The sequence below is a fragment of the Podarcis raffonei genome, chromosome 17 (assembly GCF_027172205.1).
Source record: "Podarcis raffonei isolate rPodRaf1 chromosome 17, rPodRaf1.pri, whole genome shotgun sequence".
NCBI classification, from domain to species: domain Eukaryota; kingdom Metazoa; phylum Chordata; class Lepidosauria; order Squamata; family Lacertidae; genus Podarcis; species Podarcis raffonei.
The window spans coordinates 18,079,857-18,099,135 of record NC_070618.1 but is presented as its reverse complement, the minus strand read 5'-3'; the positions used below and the strand labels follow the sequence as shown (position 1 = coordinate 18,099,135).

Here is a 19,279-nt window from a genome sequence, read left to right as displayed (position 1 = left end):
CGGGTGCTGACAACCCACGCTACGCCGCTGCCCGGCAGCCACTCCCAGTCACCAGTCTAGCTCCTGCATTCTGGATCAGTTGCAGTTTCCGAATCACCTTCAAAGGTAGCCCCATGTAGAGCGCACTGCAGTAGTCCAAGGAGGAGATAACCAAAGGATGCACCACTCTGGCAAGATAATCTCGAAATCTTTCCATTCAAACTGGTCACTACCCTGTACTGACCTGCAAGGCCGCTTAGATCATCTGGGGGAATATTCTGGTCCTGCTACTGCATCCTACAAAATATCATAGGGCAGTGACCCAACGTGAGCATTTCCCACTTTTCCCCATATTTTGGAATGACCTTCCTTTTGCCATACATGAATCAGCAATCATCAGTTCCATTACACATCTTGTAACGATATATCATCTAGTCCAGGTCTTCCCTGACTCATGAGACGGTTCCCTGTTTTTATTTGTTTGAATTCTCTAGATTCCTGCTTTGATATGGCTTTGTGCTACTGTTTAACTGGTTTTATGTTTTGTTTTAATTATACTGTTTATTGTTTCCATGTTGCATTGCGTGCTTTTAAATAAATAAAATAAGAAACAGTGTCTGGGTTTGCTTTTTTCTATCATCGCTCTCCACACCTTTTCCTTTTGTGTCATGTCTTTTAGATTCTACACCTAAGGGCAGGGACTGTCTTATCACTGACATTTATAAGCTACTCAGGGAGCCTATTTTGGATGAGGAGTGGGATAAAAATGGTACAAATAATATCAACTTTACAGTCAACAGACCAAAAACAAATACTCAACTGTTGTTGCATAATACAACATAGATATTGAATTCATACAGTCTTTCAAATGTATTCATTCCTCCACTGGTATTTTTCCATGGGCGAGATTATTAATTCGGTATCATCCTTTTAGTATCTTAAATGGGCCTACTTAAAGTTGCAGTGGTGGGGATGCAGACCTGATACTATAATAGCTGCATTAGTAAGCAGTAACAGGTTATGCTGTTAAAACCACTAAACCTGAGTAACACTAATAATTTCCTAATAAAGACAAAAAGATGAATCCAAAGCAAGAAGCTTATACCTTAAGTGTTTTCACAGCTGAAAAAGATGGCTTCTGATGCATTAAAAAGAATTATTACTACATATCCTTCTTAGGCATACTATAATGCAAAGGTGAGTGTAATTTTAAAGTAGGGATGGGAAACCTATCGTCAAGAGCCCCGTGAAGGCTTCTTGGCAGAGCTGGTCAGAGTAGGAAGAGGATTAGGAAGAAAGTATGAAGTTGGATTATGGTGAGGGGGCCAGCTGTCTAGAAGGCAGTGATTTGGGTGCTGGGGAAGGGCCAAGTAGGTTGTCTGGAGATAGTCCTGTCATCAGATGACCTTAATGTGATAGCAGAGCCACCAGACATGACTCCAGCACCACCTCCCATCAGTGAAGTACTTGCCATCCTATGGAACGTGGGTGGCGCTGTGGTCTAAACCACTGAGCCTCTTGGGCTTGCAGATCAGAAGGTCGGCAGTTCGAATCCCCGCGACAGGATGAGCTCTCGTTGCTCTGTCCCAGCTCCTGCCAACCTAGCAGTTCGAAAGCACACCAGTGCAAGTAGATAAATAGGTACTGTTCCGGTGGAAAGGTAAACGGTGTTTCTGTGCGCTCTGGGTTCCATCACGGTGTTCTGTTGCACCAGATGCGGTTTAGTCATGCTGCCCACATGACCCAGGAAGCTGTCTGTGGACAAACGCTGGCTCCCTCGGCCTGTAAAGCGAGATGAGCGCCGCAACCCCAGAGTCGTCTGCGACTGGACTTAACTGTCAGGGATCCTTTTTAAGTGACCAGTAGATTGCAGCAAAATTGGCAACATCTTTGGAAAACACAGGCAATCCAGTTTGTTTTTGTTTTGTTTTGGGCATTTCTTTTCGGGAATCGCATTTTAAAAAATAAATTAGGCTTGACAATGAGTGTGAAGCGAACAGAACTTTAAAAACCCAATGCAGTCTTCTAAACAGCGGGGGGTAACCTATGGCTCTCAGAATGTTGTTATACTGCAGCGCTCGTTTTCCGTGACCATTGTCCATGCAAGTCAGGGCTGATTCCAACCTGGAAGACCATAGGCTTCCTCCCTCCCACTTGTAGACACAGTACTTGAACACTTGTAAAAGGCTGGATTCCAAACTTTACTACAATGCCCAAACATAGATCAGATTACACATTTCAGAAGCTCACAACAGAGTAAGCTGCATGGGTAGATATGGACCAAGATGTTGGCCCAGCCACTGATATTCCCCTGTGCTCCATATCTGAAGAGCTGGGTGGGCTAAATTGTTCATGCACTTGTTGTCCTGAGCCACAGGACTAGGCAAGCAAGTAAGCATTTCTGTCAGTGGGCTGAGACTGCTTCTGCTGTCACTATCATCACAGTGTTCTTGGGGTTGAAGGCAAAGCTGACATGCCTAGATCACCATCTGATCTGGTCTCAGCCACCACTCCTGAGGATGGGAAGTAAAGGTAAAAGGTGTAGGACCCCTGGACGGTTAAGTCCAGTCAAAGAACAAACTGCGTTTGTTCGCAGACAGTTTTTCTGGGTCATGTGGCCAGTAGAACTTAGCCGCTTCTGGCACAACGGAACACCGAAACCAGAGCAGCACACAGAAATGCTGTTTACCTTCCCACCGGAGTGGTATCTATTTATCTACTTGCACTTTTTTGGCATGCTTTCGAACTGCTAGGTTGGCAGGAGCTGGGACTGAGCAACGGGAGCTCACCCCCGTCACAGAGATTCGAACCGCCGACCTTCTGATCGGCAAGCCCAAGAGGCTCAGTGGTTTAGACCACAGCACCTGGAAGCAAATCTCATTAAACTCAGAGTTAGTTAAGTTTCAAATAAGCACTGCTGAATAAGCAAGGCTGAATACCAGTGAAGTGTGAGTTAATGCAAAACTTGAATGCCGCTGAAACTTCAGCTCTGAGTAAAATGGTCAGGAAAAAATGCCTTTATGCTGTCAGGTACTGCCACTCCTCCAAAATAATACACATACCAGTAAGCATCACGTAAACTACAAGATGTTGAGGTTATGTGGCTTGCCAACACAGAAGAGCTGCTATCTATGCATTTCTTAGCGAGTTGTGATAATCAAGTTTTTCTCATGTGCAGTCCTTGCTTTTTTTTTCTAGGGACAGAGCAGTTCCTCGTCCACCATTCCCCCCCCTCCAGCAATCACCCTCTTCCCCTCCCTTTTTTAATACCAGACAGGACACAGTCTGGCGATTCAGGGGCTCATGCAAGCCAGACTTCCTTTAGTGCAGCCCTTTGGGTAGAACTGCTAATCCATCTTACTAATTAACAAGATAATGGTGGTTAGTCAGAAAACAGTATTAATGGTAACCATCTAGGAAACATCAACAGAAATGACTTGGCCTTTTCACTGGTCTCCGGTAGCCAACCCATCCAGCTAAACAGAAAGGTATTTAGATGTTTTAAAATCTGGACATTCAAGTGCATCAGAAGTAAGCACACTTGGCAGAACTGCTTCTATTTGCTGGAAAGTCTGGTGAGTTTCTGCTGAACTCTTGGTTTGGAATTGAAAGCTTTTTCACAACTCTCTTAATATCTTACTTTTAAACAATGTGCAAAAATAGGAACAGTGTAATATAACCAGAATTAAAAGCATGTGGCAATTATGTGACACGTACCAAGACCTACACAAGCTTAGATTGATAGATGATAGATAGATAGATAGATGATGTCATTGTTGTTATTGCCTTTTTAGTGATCAGTATCAGTATCAAACTTTATTTCGGTCACAGACCAACAAAAGATAAACTGAACACATCCATAATTTTGAGCTGTACAATACAGCTTACAGTATGTATAATAATGCCATACAATGTCTTTTGAGTGTCAAAAGTATAGCAGAGAATGGAAGAATTAAATTCTGTAGAAGAGAAATACAAACAAAAAAGTGTGCTTCGGGGGAGAAAGAATTGGAACTTTAACAATCTGCTACTACAGAACTTGAAAAAAAAGTTATCTATTAGACGAAGGATTTCTATTATCTGAAGTTCTACTGCGGCAAACAAATACAACAGCTTTCATTCAGCGATTGTCAAAAAAACTTTCCAATGTGCCCACTGCAATGCAGATGCCAACCAACGAATCAAAGGCATTCAGCAACTAGACAAAGAGGGTTTGATGCCAACCTCGGTGCCACTGGCAACCATTATTGGCATCAAGCACATTGTCTGCTTTATCCTCCCCCACTCTGCCGGCACTTGACAAACAAAATGGCGGTTCTTGTAGAAACGGAACACAGCACAAGAGCTGCACTGATTGAATCAAATACTACCAAATGATTTTATGGACTGAAACACAGCTTGAACCAAACATCAGAAACAAGCCCACGAAACCTGTTTCCTTCAAGCGATGTATAGCTTTCACAACATTTAACATTAAGATGAATCCAAGAAACACTGGAACAAGGAGGAAAACCTTTCTTTCTTCCCTTTTTAAAAAAGTATTTATTCTGTGCTGCGTGTTTCGAACACCTGTGGACTAGGAAATCATTTTATCCTAATTTGTTTCCCCATAAAAGTGGTACGAACGCAAGCAAGCGTATCAAGTAACCTTTAATTTCGCTTGTGTCCTGCAAATTCTAAGAGTAGACCCGTAGCAAAAAAAAACAAAAACGAAAAAGGAAGTGAAGGAGAGACAGGGAGAGTTTTGAGGGGAATGGCTGGGAAGGAGAGTCAGATAAAGCTTGTCAACAAAAACTTGATAGACTGGTCTATATTTCTTCTTCCAGTACAGATCTGGGAAGCAAGTAGAAGAAATCCTCTTTGTCAAAGCACAAAAAAAGGACTGACATTTCTAGATCAGGAAATTCTCAATATATTGTAACATTGCTCTCTGCTCTGCAATGCGGATGCCAACCAACAAATCACAGGCATTCTAGGCTAAACAAAGAGGGTCCGATGCCAATCCTGGTGCCACTGGCAACCATTACTGGCACTCAAACTGTTCTTCCACATGCTTTTCGCCAACGTTTAAACATGCGCCTTATTTTATCCTTTCATTCATTTAAGAACTTTGTCCTTTTTAAAAAATCCCCCACCTTGTCCAATAACTGATTAGATTACTACGCCTTATTGATGAGGCATTACCAAATAGATTTTTCATATACCAAAATAGAAGACCAATCCGCTATAAAAGAGATCATTACTCTGACTGACATTGTGCTTCTACCTTTTGCAAGCCTAGCAACCCTTGGTGCCTTGCCTGCCAAAACACAAAAATGAGATTGAGAGCGCGGACTATTCCATTTTTAAAAGGAAAAAAAAAGAATCCTTTTTTATATATAAAGGAAAACAGCCAAGGACATATTATTTCAAGCATAGAAATACTAGTCGTTTAGCAGATTTCACCTTCTCCCACACAAAAAAAAACCCTGATAGCATACAAAGAGGACGCATAGTATGCAATAAATGGAAGGTTCTCTCAAAGGTGACTTGGTACAAAGATATGTACCAACTTTACATCCAGTTATTTTTCGCAGTAACTGCAGAAAGGCTGAAAAATTCGGAATGATTGCATGATTCAGGCTGATTCAGCAAAAACTGAAAACATCCACTAGGTATCACTAGCAAAACGGTGTTCTCCATCTCAGCCCTGCTCTCAGTTCAAGTGGAATATGTATCAACTTCAAAGCACAGCATCTTAAGAAGAACAGTTAGGCAGGTACAAGAGATGCTATAGCTATGTTGTTTTCATCTGCATTTGACTTTCCGGTTTGCATGATGCACACATCACCTGGATATAGCCTTCCTTAAAAACACTTTGAGGTGCAAAAAATAATAATAATTCATTTTGAACACAATGCATTTGTGTTAGCATATACATAACAAAATGCATATGAAAACACCATAGCTTATTTCCTCCTTCTTCCAAGATTAATTTGCAGCACAATCCTAAAGATGTTTACCCTTTCACAACCCTGCATAGGATTGCAGTTTTAAGAGTCATGTATCATAATTTTCAGATGAAAATCACAGCAAAACAGCTGGGCCGCAACTGGAAGGAAGCTAACTGTCTTTAAATCGCATTGAAACCAAAGAGGTTGAAATCGGTAGTAACTTAAGTCCAGTTGAGATTTTTATCAATTGAAGTTGCTCTGAATTGGGGCCCTTAATTCTGTTTATGTTTCTTACTGCTAGAAATGAGAACAGGAAAGTATTTTCATTAGTATATATTAATACTACAATAGATACTTAGTCATATTGTATTATATAACGATTCCATGTGAAGTTAGGACTAAGCATGGCAAACAAGGATGGAATCATGTAAACTGAACCAGAACATTCAACTTTCAAAGTATTTTAAATTGTAGGTGAAAATCACAAACCAAACCACCACCCATTTTACTTTTAATTTCATCATTAAGTTACATAACATATGCTTCTTTTATACTTGGACCAAAAATATGACCTCCTGTCTTTCTTTTAACTACCTTCCAACACCAGGCCGATTTATGCAAAAAGCCACCAACTCCAAACATTATGGGATGTAAGTTCACTTCTCGAAACATGTTTGTTGTATGACTTGAAAACAAAACATTCATTTACCTGGGATTTAGTACCAAAAATACATAAAATGGAAAGCAATAATCTAAGTATACAAACAGTTCCGATAGTGACTGCTTATGTGTTTTGTTACATTTTAAGGTAATGTCACATTTCCATATTGAAGCAACATTTTTAAAGTTTGTGTATGTTACGGAAATTATAATTTGCAGAAATATTTGGAGAAAGATCAAGCTATGAACACCAATTGTGCCTTGAACAACACGAGATGTTCATACAACGAGCACTTAGTGCATATTAATATCCAGATGCTACATAGGCCATACTCTAAAACTGAATCTTTTTTGTAGGGGTTAGAGCGTTTCCTTGCTAAAACCATGAAAGAAATAGGAGGCAAGATTTGATATAAACAGATATGAATCTGTTTAAGTAAGTGCATATAGCTTTTGCTCACTTGCTCGTATCAATAGATTTACCAATATTTTAAAACTTCTGCTCTGCAACACACGCTGAAAGCTTCCCCAATATTTTGAACTTCCCTTTTGGAACAAAAGCTTGGCGTGCATTCTCAGAAATACATGTCACTTAAATGTACAAATATGCAAATTAGCATGCACCTGTGTACATGTATGCAGGGAAATAGATATGCATATTCTTTGGCTTAAAGGAGAAAGGTCTAAAGGGGGTTCAACATATTCATACAAGGCAAGTAACCTACCTTGATCCTGCACGTAGTACGCCAGAAACAAATCAAGCTCCTTGACTGATACTGTTATGTGATGTGGCTGAACACAAAGTGCTGGATTTGTGCAATGGGGGGATTTCATGAGCCGCTCTCCGTCCGTACTTTCCAAAGGGATACCTTTAAAGAGGATCACCATGACTAGATCCAGACGCCAGACTTTGTCTGCCTGTCGCAGGCAGTCGATTCTCCTAATCTTACCCTTCTGGTCAGGATTGGACAACACACAGCACGGGTGCTTCTTCCCGGTAACAGTTAGCACAAAATCCTCCCGGTACTCTTGGCGGATATCTTTGCGCAGTTTGGCGAGAAGCCTGGAAGCCCACTTCTGTTTAATTTCAGGCTTTTCACTAAGTAGCTCATCCTTGACTGCTCTTTCCTCGTCCTTTGACATTCGCTTTTCATGTTTCTTAAAGTACTTGCGTTTTCGAGCCTGAAGGTTGAACCAAGTGTAGGCGATTGCACGGACATGTGGGAGAAGTGCCTCAATGAATGGGTGAAATTCATCCTGTTAGGAGAAGAAACAGGGTGGGGTGGGGGGGGAGAGAAAAAATTAAAAGATCAGTTCTGTTTGCATGGTGAAGGCAAGAGCAACAGTCCCCCCCTCCATTTCTAAAGTAAAAAATGAATATATATATATATATATATAAGGCTTTAATACCATGAGCACTAGGTGCTTTTCATTTTATTTAACCACAGTTTCTACTTCCAAAAAAAATATAAATAACTGCTCTAAAAATACTTCCACATTTAATTTCTTGAATTCGTATGGAGTTTTGGTTTGCATCAGATTCGGGCCCCACACACACACACAGACAGAGCCCTTTGTCTTTGGCCCCCAAATGACAACTCAAATATAACTGCTTCTTAAAATAAGAGCAATAAGTGGCTTCTAACATTTGCAGTTCAGATGTGCAACAAGCTACAGTACCATTTTTGCTAAGACATCCCAGCAGAACACTTAAGAAGGTAGGTGTGAATTGCACGACGCATTTCTCTTCCCCGTGGCACAGAAACACAAAGCATATGTGTGATAAGTGCGGTGCTATACAGTTCCCACTTTTGGAGCACGCTGTCAGCGAGAGACTGACAGCTCAGCAAAGAGCATGCGCTCATAAAATTTGATCCATTTCTCTTATCAATCGCCCAACATTCCAGTGCTGAAACAGGGTCATTCCAGCGCTGATGATGCCTTCGGAAAGCATGGGGAAGTTAAGGAAAGGAGGCAAAAAGGAACATGATGTACAACAAGAGCCAAACCACCTAAGTTTTATGCACCGCACAATTCTACCTTTCCTTTCATAACTTTGTGAAACAAAACTTTACGCACTCAAGAATTAAAATCGCATCATTATTGCTGTCCCAGCAATTTTGCTCCACTCTACTGTGGGGGGTTCAATGCCTTACAGTGTTAGTTAATTTGTTAGCTGGTTACGAATATGTGGCAACTATTTGGGCACCCCCCACAAAAAAAAAAAATCTATCTCAGGCATACAATGAAAATGGACAACTTGGCACAAACTTTGCATTCTTTGTGCTTCAGCTGTCTGTGGCAGAGTGACATTACCACTGCATCGTTGGGTAAATCCTGCTTTTCTAAAATACGTGTTATTTATTTATAGTTCTAGAGAGCTCTTCCTATCATCAGGCTATTCCTGAAGATTCATATATTATTTTCCTAATTTTGATATTTATTGCAATTTAGATTCTATTCATTACTTTTGGCAATTATGTTACTTTGTGAAGCGGAAGATGCTCACCTTAAGGTTTCATCTTACAGACATTTCTTTCTGTCACATACATAATTATTTTGTAACCAAAACAGCCTAAACACACATGGCAAGTTAATGTATGGTTTTGAAAGAAAACTGTGCCAAAATAAGAGCACTATTGTTGCTTCCCAACCTTTGGCATATGCATTTCTGAGTGGTTCTAAAGTTAATTTTTTCTTCTTAGACTGTTTTTAACTGGGGCTTTTTAATTTTAAAAAAATCACTCCATGTACTTTCAAACTAAACGTCGAAGTCATGTTACAAGGAATATAATGCTGATGCTACAATTTCCCTTAGAAATTCAAACTGTATTTTTCAGGCGGGCAAAATGTTAATACACACTGATAGTAACACGTGTTAAATTTGAAAGCAGGTCAAACTGATTTAAATGAACTATTTTATATACAATATATATTTAGGATGGAGGTGCACATTAGATTAAAAGATTGAGTATATTTTATTGCTTTTATAATTACTGCATAGATTGTGCAAGCTGCTGGTTTTCGACCCAAGGAGTCAGTACTTAACAAATAAAGCTACGCTTGTATTTTTGTTACCTAATGTTCTGTATATTAAGCCTTGCATTTTTAGAAGTAAAGAAAATAGAGGTCTTCAGAATTACTGCAGGTTTGGTTTTTAAACATAAACCTTCCCCTTCTATAGAGAGGGAAATGAACTAAAATAGAATGGATAGTATGAAACTCAAAATCATTACAATATAAAGTGAAGCAAAGTGGCAAAAGAATCATTAAGTAAAGTGATCAGTAGTGTTTTGAAGATTTCTGTCACTTTGAGGGCTACACCATGGAAAGAGTTAAACCACAATCTGCTCTTTGTGTGGGAAGGCAGCACAGTTCAGAGCAACCACAGCCCATGATAAGACTTCCTTATCTCAATGCTATTTTTTTTGTTGTTAACTACTACAGTTTATTTCTTTCCTTCAGAAAAGAATTGACCGTGCAAAACAGCTATTCCAGAACTCTGGACTTTAATAATGCATATAGAAGGAAAGTGGCAAAGCAGGCCGATTTGCAAGAAATGAGTGAAGTGGTGGTATCTGGTAGTTTTAAAATTACTGTGCAAAATAGATAACACTGATGCCCTATTCTGTCAGTGATATAGTCCAAGTACAGTATTGTGGATCTTACCAAGAAAATTGTGAAGCCTCGGACTTCAGCATTACTTTTAGGCATGCACCAAATACTGTCATAAAGCACCATTTCTAAGCATGTTTAAGTAAGCCCCATCCAATTCAATGGAACTTACTAATTCAGTCCAGATAATACACCTAAATTTTGCATATTTTAGCTATGTAAGGACCTGCTAAAATCAGGAGCATAACGGATGCAAAGCTATGAAGAAACATATCTACTGCCATGAAAGTGGAAATAAGAACAGATGTTATTTAAACATGGAACATATATTTTTTAAATAAAATAAAAATTAAACCCTAATACCAAACCCTGCCATTTTGCTGTAGCATAGGATAACTCTATAATCTTCAATATACACCTGGGATATTTAAAAAAAAAATGCTTGAAAATAAACAGCTCAGCTAGTTTATTCTAGCTGAGACCTGACATCACAGACATTCTCCTCAAAACTGTTTAAAGGGTCATTTATAAAAGATGATATTTTGCGGAGAGTACTGACAGACAAAACACTGCAAATAAAGATGCATGTTGCAATTGCATGTGGCAAGAATTAACATGAATAATCAGCAATCATAATTGCATTTTGCAACCAAGCTACAGTTAGAAAAAGCTTTTCAAATGTTCTAACGTGCATTGGCAATTTGTTCATTGTACGCCAATTTGTATGCATGGACAATTTGTACAAAAATTGTTTATTTAAAATGGTTTATATCTATTCTGCAACCGTAGTATAAAATGGTCAAGTTTCCTCTCCAGAATAGGAACATGGAAAAGTATTTTCACATAACACCTTCTGTCCTTCCCATCGATTCATTTTCTAGTAGATGTAGAAGACTATTCCCCCCCCCACACACACACACAAAAAGATGACTCCATAACAATATGTTTAAAGGTATGCAAGCTGCTTTAATTGACTTTTTCTGTTCTAAACTGAATCAAAAGCAATGTAGGGGAGAAATAAATTATAGCAAAACCTTTAGGTTTGCTGGACTACTTCTGCAGCCAAACTACTAAAAAGTTTCTTAGAATCTGAGCATTAAAAAGGATCTAACATCTATGCCACAGATGTCAGCAAAGAAAAGCTTTTATTAATTGTACAAAACTGAGGAGGGAAGTATTCTATTACTAATCCTCCATTCTGCATAACAAATATAGATCTCATAGGTACGAAATTCCAGCTGACATCTCACTTACTGTTCTGTCCTACTGAGTGTAGCTGAGTGTGATCCCAAGTTAGTGTGCTTCGGATCACAATCTTAAAATACAGTAACATTTCCACTTCAAAGAAAAAGAGGAAAAGTCAGGCGTACTGAATTCTTTTTACTCCAATGTCTCCTAAGATTTCTGTGCACAGATATTTTATAAAGCACTGTCAGGACCACAACCACAACAAACATCAATTGCTGTGCAAGTGTGGGGAGAACGGCAGCTTTGGGGTTTAATTTTGCTAGATTTGTTTTCTCCCACAAATGTATATACAGCACAGCTATATGCCATTCAGTATTCAGAAATTAGTGACTTGCAAATTGACAGAGCAAATAGGACTTAGAAAAACACTGGACGTACAAAACTTCATTTCAAAACTTGGATGCATGTCTTAAAACCACTCAAGAAGTATTAAAATTATGTGTCGCTAGGTTTGTCATGAAACTGTTTGGAGCAGTGAGTTGTATACAAACTGAACCTGAACAAACTACTTATCTTGCATAAACCAAAAGTGATATTTAACCATACATATGGCAAACAACTGATAGAACTCACTCAAGAGCTTTTGTGAAAATATTGTATTTTTTAAAAAACGCACAGGAAAGGAGGCAAATAGGCAGGAAATAACAACAGACCATAACATACACGTAACAACTGGAGGTGCCTCTTAAAGTTTCAACTTTGAAGGTAAATTATGATACATATCTTGTATCAGCACAGAGTAGCAGATAATGAAATCAAGGCAGCGTTCATGTATTTGTAAGCAAATGCCACTTAAACTAGCCAAACTTATTTCTATGTAAATGTTCCCAATATGGAGGTGGAAGTATCAAATTTTGCACGCAGCAAAGTACCTAGTGAATGAAAAAAATATGGTAATGCTGTATGTCTAAGTCTATTACAATATACCTATATGCCGGGATATTGACTTCTTTTTTTGACATGTTTCAAATATCTTGCAACACCTTTTCCCACCTGTTTTGCACCAGTGAAGTTTACGTTCACTTGCTGAAAAGATCCCCAAGTTAATCACACTTTGATGCCAAACAAAATATAAACAATAAAAAACGTGTCAGCCAAAAAGCTACATGACTGTATCCAATCACTGAATAAGCCTTATCATTGTTTAAATCTTCATTCACAATGCTGTGAATGCCTCAGTCCTTTGGAACCACAATGGCTTCTAATTGTCAAATGAAATCTTAATTATTTAACTATATCGCAATGTATGCCACAGAAATATTAAACAACTCGGAGCCTTCGTTCTTTCCACACCTATTAGTCATATAATTGCAGATTAAACCATTCAAATTGCACCCTGCTAAGATTTTAACTAGAACTGTTCAGAACTGACCTAGAGATTCACATTTTACCTGAAATATACTCTGACCACTTCACGATAAATGTTACTAATCTTGCACGCTATAGACCCTTCACATCTCACATGGCGCTATGCTGCAATTTATATTGGATCAGAATCTGCAATCCGTTTCTTTTATTTATTTATTCTGAAGCTTTTATCCTGCCAATCATCACAAAAGACTCACCATATGTTAAAACTATAAATACCTTCTTTGCATCAAAGCTATTTGCAGTTAAATCTTTTTGTAACATTATTTGTCCAAATGCTCTACCAAGTAGTAGAATGTATATGCAGTACATAAAATAACTCTTTCTAACGTTCTAAAGAATATGCAAGCCTGCAGGCCAAAAGTGACAGCAAAAGTTTAATTTTGTTTTTGACCTTGGACGTCGACTTTATAAAGTTACAAAAACCGAAGTAAAGCAGGAAAAATGTACTTGAAAACCAAATGAGAACTTCTACTGCTCAGAGACTTTTTCTTTTCTTTTATTTTCAAACGAACCTCACATTACTGGAAAGGCTATACAGTATATGATAAAATTCAGCATGGGATCATATTATGTTTCCACTGTCAATGCTTAATTAAAAATAATGGAACACTTTTTCCTTTTGTCACTCAGATACCTAAACAGAAGAGCTGAAACGATGGTAGCAGCAATAGTATTTTCCGGTCTAGATCAATACGATTCATACCTACATTTTCATTATAGACATTTCTAATATTTAACCACTGGGATTTATTTCCTCCAGAAACAATTTAACAATATTTAGCAACATCACCGGCATTTAAATAAGATAAAATGTTGCATTCCTTCTTCCGCCCCGCGTCCTTCCCGCACACGACTCGAATAGTTAAGATTTACACAACTTAACAAAACACATGCAATACAGTTGAGGTTCTCCCGCCCCCCCCCCCCAAATAAAGTCCGAGCGGCTCGAACAGTTTGCAACTCTTACAAACCCACCCGCTTGCCGAGCGCAAGTTTCGTGGTGTTTTTGGATTGGTAAGAAAAGGCGATTAATATCTACCTGAGTGAGACAGATGGGAGAATACATCATGACTTCGCTCTGAGAATGCACTTCTGCGGAGAGAAAAAGTATCAAAAGCGCAACGGTCTCATCTGTTCATGTTACAGTCATCGGGCGAAATCGGAATCAGAAGGAGCGACCGCGGAGCGCCGCGAGTTCCCGACAAACCCCAGTCCTCCTTAAATAGCCAAAGAGATTCAAGTTCACTCCGAGCGCTGGATTTCCCGGGGTGAAATCCAATCTACACTTTTTAACCCTCTTGTTCTCGGAGACTCCGTCTTGGTGCTGCTGCTGCTGCTGCTGTTGCTGCTGGTGGATTGGGGCTGCGGGGGGGGGGCGCGGAGAGAAACCGGATGGTGGGGGGGGGGGCTGGATGGATGGAATGCAGCAGGAGTTAAGGAGGAGGAGGGGGGGTTGGCGAGACTTTTCCCTTCCCTCGCTCGCGCTGCCTTTTGCACCACCACCACTTACTAATACTACCACCACCCCCACTTCTTTCTTTCCCGGATCTGCAATCGCTCTTGGAGAAGCTGTCGCGGCGCGGGGGTTGATACACCACGGTACTGTCAAACCCCGTTGCCAAAGTTCAAGGTTGCTGCGGCGGCGGCGGCGGCGGCGGAGCGGAGCAGGAAAGAAATCCTGGCGCGCGCGGTGATGGCAAGGCGAAAGTTTGCAAAGGAAGAGAGAGCCCTGTGCGCTCGAGCGCCAGCCCGGGAGTGTGCGCGCGCGCGTCCCCCCAAGGCTGCAAAACACTTCGCAGCAGCAGCAGCAGCGCGCAACCGCCGGGCTTCTCTCGCAGCAGCAGCAGCAGCCTGTGCCTCTCTCTCTCTCTCTCCCCTCCCTCCCCTCCACCCCCTTTCTCTGTGGATAATGTTCAGAGCCTGCTTTCCAAACGCCCACTGTAATAAAAATGATCTCTTGAAAATTCAAAACGATCAATCTCTTTCTTTCTCCCCCCCCTTCTTCTTCTTCCCGTCCTCCTCCTCCTCCTCCCTCCTTCCCCTTCCCCCTCCCTCCTTTATGATCTCCTTTCTGCAAGACCTGGACGTTCAAGAAGGGGAGGGAGGGGGTGTCCATGTGCGTGTTTTGGGGGTTTTTTGCATTGCACCGAGCGCACTTCTTCGGGTCCGTCCCGTCCCCCCCCCACCGCTCAAGCTCTGCTCCCCCCCTTAAGACTTCAGGATTTCGGTTTATTATTTCATTACACCATCGACGCTCGCCCTCCTCCTCCTCCTCCCCCAGCTGCTGCCGCTGCAAACACATTCCTTTCTGAGCCCCCTCCCCGCGCCGTGCCTTTTTCCTCTTTATTAATCATCATCTCGCACTGTACGAGAGCTCGGCTGCTGCCCATTTCGCAAACATGCTTTTGCACTTTCTCCCGCTCTCGCCCTCCCCTTCCCCCCCCCACCCCATGGTTAACCGTTAGGGGGAACTCTGTGCTGGGGGAAAGGAGAGAGGAGGGGGGTGCGTCTGGGTTTGGGAGAGGAGGACGCACACTGGTGAGAGGGGGGGGGTGGACGGCGGCGGGGAAGAGAGAGATTATTTGCAAAGCGCAAGTTCCCCGAGAGCGCCAAAAGAAGGGAACAGCCCAACTTCGCTCCTGAAAAGCTCCCGCTGGAAAATTCCCGCACAGAAAAAAAGTGGGGAGGAGGAGGAGGGAACCAAAAAAAAGGGAAAGTGCAAGGGAAAGCAACCCCCCCCTTAAACAAAATAGTCCGCCGCTCTGTGGACATTCGATCTAGCAGTTGCGGGGGAGGCGTGCGGGGGTCTACAAGGCCGGAAACTTTGCCAGCTCGCCACTAATTAGCCAAACAAGAATGGAGAGGGGTGGGGGGGAAGGAAATGTGCGCCGGGGGGGTCTTTCTTTGCAGAGGCATTCCCAGCACGGGCAGCGTCTGCAAACCTCGCTACCCTGTCGCCTTGCATGTGGAGCCAAGGTCACTGCATTGTGTAGCTAGTGCTGGGGGGGGGGGGGGCAAAGTGGGGAGGGGGTCTCTCTCGCTCTCTCCCCGTTGCAATATGGGGCTGGGCGTGCTCTTGCAGAGACCCTGTGACGGAACGGAGTTGGGAGGGGGGAGGAGAGGAGACGCCCTCCTCCCGGGGAGCCCCTTCCACGTGGCCCCTATCCCCCGCCCGGCAGCAGAGGAGCCGCCGCGCTCACACGCGTGTGCGCTGCTCGGATAGGCTGCTTTCCCGTCCCTCTCCGGCGGGCTTTCCCCCCCCCCCTCAGCTCAGCTCAGGGAGGGAATGGGTGGCGGGTTCCTCCTGAGGGGGGAGGAAAGGAAAAAAAGCCCGCGGTAGCAACATACTAGTCTGCTTTCAATCTCGCCAGCCAGCTCGTGCCAGGGAACTGAAAAGAGTTCGCGCGCGCGCGGGCGGGTTGCAGCCTTTTTTCGCTTCAAGGAATGCAAGCGAATTAAAACAACGCAGGCCGACCAGGTTCTCACACGGTGCGAAGATCCGGGAATATACTTTTGGGAACGTCTCCCGTCTCCCTTTTCATTCTGTATCCCTATATATATATAAACTCCTGAGGACAGCTGCCCCATGCATGGTGTAGTCTAGTCCATGAAAGCTTGTGTGCCATAGGATTATTATTTTTTGCATTTAAGGTGCTGCAAGGCTCTTGGCTGTTTTCCTGCAACAGACTCGAAGGAACCCCCCTCGCGGGTTGACAACATAAAGGTTGCAAAAGGACAGCCTTCTTAGGTTGCCAACTGGGGAATTTATTTGCCAACTTATTGCACCAGAACATTGCAGCTGTATAAGGGGCACTCCTTTGCTTAAACGCGCCCAACGCTTGCCCTGCCTCAAATTCTGCAGACTTTGACCTGATGAACCAAAACAGGCAAAAGCGAGACTCTTCCACCAGGCCAGCGCCTGCCTGCCTCCTGCCTCAGGTAAACTTTCCTCCTTGGCCTCTCCCTCCAGCCCCTTCCCCCGCTGTGTAAACTGTCCTGAAGGGACCAGTGACTTTTCCTTTTTCCCTTTTTTTTTGCAAAGTGGGATTTATTCACGTCAGGCATTTCACAAGGACACATCAAGAGAAGCAGGCAGGTTCAAGTCAACCATGAAATGGTCACTTTTTAACCCCGTCCTGTCCTCATTAGGGAAATACTCAAACACAACCCATTCTCAAAGGGGTCTCTTAATGAGGGGAGCTTGCCAAGTCGAGCAGCTGCAATTGCCATAAATTTACAAGCCAGAGGGAGGGGGAGGAAACGAGAGAGGGGTTGGTACAAAGCAGGTAATGTCAAAGCAAATGGCTATGGCCAACAGATTAACCCTTCAAAGGCAGCCCACCTCAACTGTAGGTGCACTTCCCATCCGTGTAAACCCATAGAAATAACACTTTTTCTCTCTTATTAAGGAGTGCTGTAAAGGGACCACTTTAGAGTACTTCACTTTAGAGTGCTTTGCACTAATATAAGATGTGATAAAGTTATTTCGGGGTGAATCACACACAATTTTTAAAAAATATCAGAAAATGTTCTAAGGTCTACAGGGTGGGGAGGGGGTGACAATTCTGGTTTAAAGACCTGAAGTTTTCCTTGTGAATAAACATTCAGCATGTCCTCCATTAAACTGCCATAAAAGACAAATTCACCAACATACTTGAACGTACCTTTTTTCAGCTGTTGGGACTCTTGAACAACAAGAGTCTTCCTAAAACACACACACACAAACAAACCACTGAACTATAGACATGGCAATTTTGTGAATGATCCAGATTATATGTATGTATGTGTATACACACACACACACACACACTCACACACACAAAGCAGCCAAAATCTTTATATATCTGTTTAATAGCACTGGAGATAAAATAGTGACCTGCAGCACCCCATAACGTAGCTACCAGGGGGCTGAAAAGCATTCTCCCAATGCTGCTCTCTGGAAACTGACCCAAAGGTAGGATCAGAAGGAACTACTCTGTATTACAGTGCTCCCCATTTCCATTCGCCAGAGCTGGTCGGGGAGGGTACCACGGTCAATGGTATGGAAAGCTGAAGAGAGATCAAGAAGCAGAAGATTGGTCACACTCCCCCAACCCTCTCTGTAACGGTCATCCATTAGGGCAACCAAGGCTGACTGAGTCCCATGGTCAGGCCTGAACCCAGACTAAGACAAATGGGTTTCATTGGAACTGATATTCCATAAAAGCATAAGAGACCCTCCTGGACCAGCCCAATGGCCCATCTAATCCATCACCCTGTTCTTATGGTAGCCAACCAGGTGCCTGTTGGGAACCCAAGTAAACACGATCAACCTGCAAAAGTCTCAGGTTGTAGCATACCTTTCAAGCTATGAACTTTTCGGTGGCCTTGGACAATACTGCTGACTTAGCTCCTTACAGTGTTGTTGGAAAGACTGTTGTAATGAGAATAACTTTTGGGTAGTCTGAAGTGCTCTTTGCTCACACATTACTCACATTTAGGAGTCTCCGTGCGATCAAGGGGAAGTAGGGCTGTGCAGATGTCCTCACCCTCAAGGCTGAACAGGCCCCACATCTGACACATGTGCTAAGACACAGAGGGTCTAAGTGAAGGTCTTCATAATACCTCTGCGCAGTCAGGGTTCCAGCTCCTGGGAAGCTCTATGCATGTAGGCATAGCCTTCACCTGTACAGATGTCTACACCTAACATGTGAATGTCAGGGTCAATGGAGATCACAGGACTGCAAGGGCCAGCAGCACAGCCCCATAATTTTTTGATCACCTAACGGGGGCAGGGGCAGAGTACTTCCATTTACATGGTTCCATTGTTTCATAATTACCACCTCACATGCACCATGTGCACAGAATTCTGTTTTTCCATGTAACTGAACTTTGGCAGCAAGTCCATCAGTTTTGTGTAATAACAATGAATACATTTTAAATGTCTTCTTCCTTTCATCTCTGAAAGCGGGTGGTGGATCAAGGTAGTTTTCAATCTTAGAATTACGTTCTCAATGTGAACATCATGGTACAGTGGATGCTCGGGTTGCAAACGTGATCCATGTAGGAAGCACATTCACAACCTGCAGTGCCTCGTCTGCGCGGGTCGTGATTTGGTCTTCTGGGCATGCGCAAAGCTCAATTTAACACATCTGCGCAAGCACTGAAACCCGGAAGTAACCTGTTCTGGTTCTTCCAGGTTCAGCACATTGCACAATCCAAAAACACGCAACCTGAAGCATCTGGAACCCGAGGTATGACAGTACATGGAATCATAGAGTTGGAAGGGACCATGAGAGTTACCTTGTCCAACCCCCTGCAATGCAGGAATCTCAGCTAAAGCATCCATGACAGATGGCCATCCAACCTCTGCTCAAAAACCTCTAAGGGAGGAGAATCCACCTCCTCTTGTGGGAGTCAGTTCCACTGTCGAACAGCTCTTAATTGTCAGAAAGTTCTTCTGTATGTTTAGCCAGAATCTCCTTTCTTGTAAC

General features: G+C 42.4%; 1 protein-coding gene across 15 annotated transcripts in view; it reads right to left on the bottom strand.

Moving 5' to 3' along the window:
• NFIB (nuclear factor I B) overlaps positions 1-19,279 on the bottom strand; it is a 295,847-nt gene that overhangs the window by 183,912 nt on the left and 92,656 nt on the right. For 11 of the 15 annotated variants that reach the window (XM_053372197.1, XM_053372196.1, XM_053372205.1 and 8 more), the window contains exon 2: positions 7,298-7,829. In XM_053372197.1, coding sequence (XP_053228172.1) covers positions 7,298-7,829 — 532 coding nt within the window. Of the gene's footprint in view, positions 1-7,297; positions 7,830-8,252; positions 8,328-13,845; positions 14,177-19,279 lie in introns of those variants that run through there. The other 4 variants (XM_053372198.1, XM_053372200.1, XM_053372208.1 and 1 more) reach the window with 2 other exon arrangements.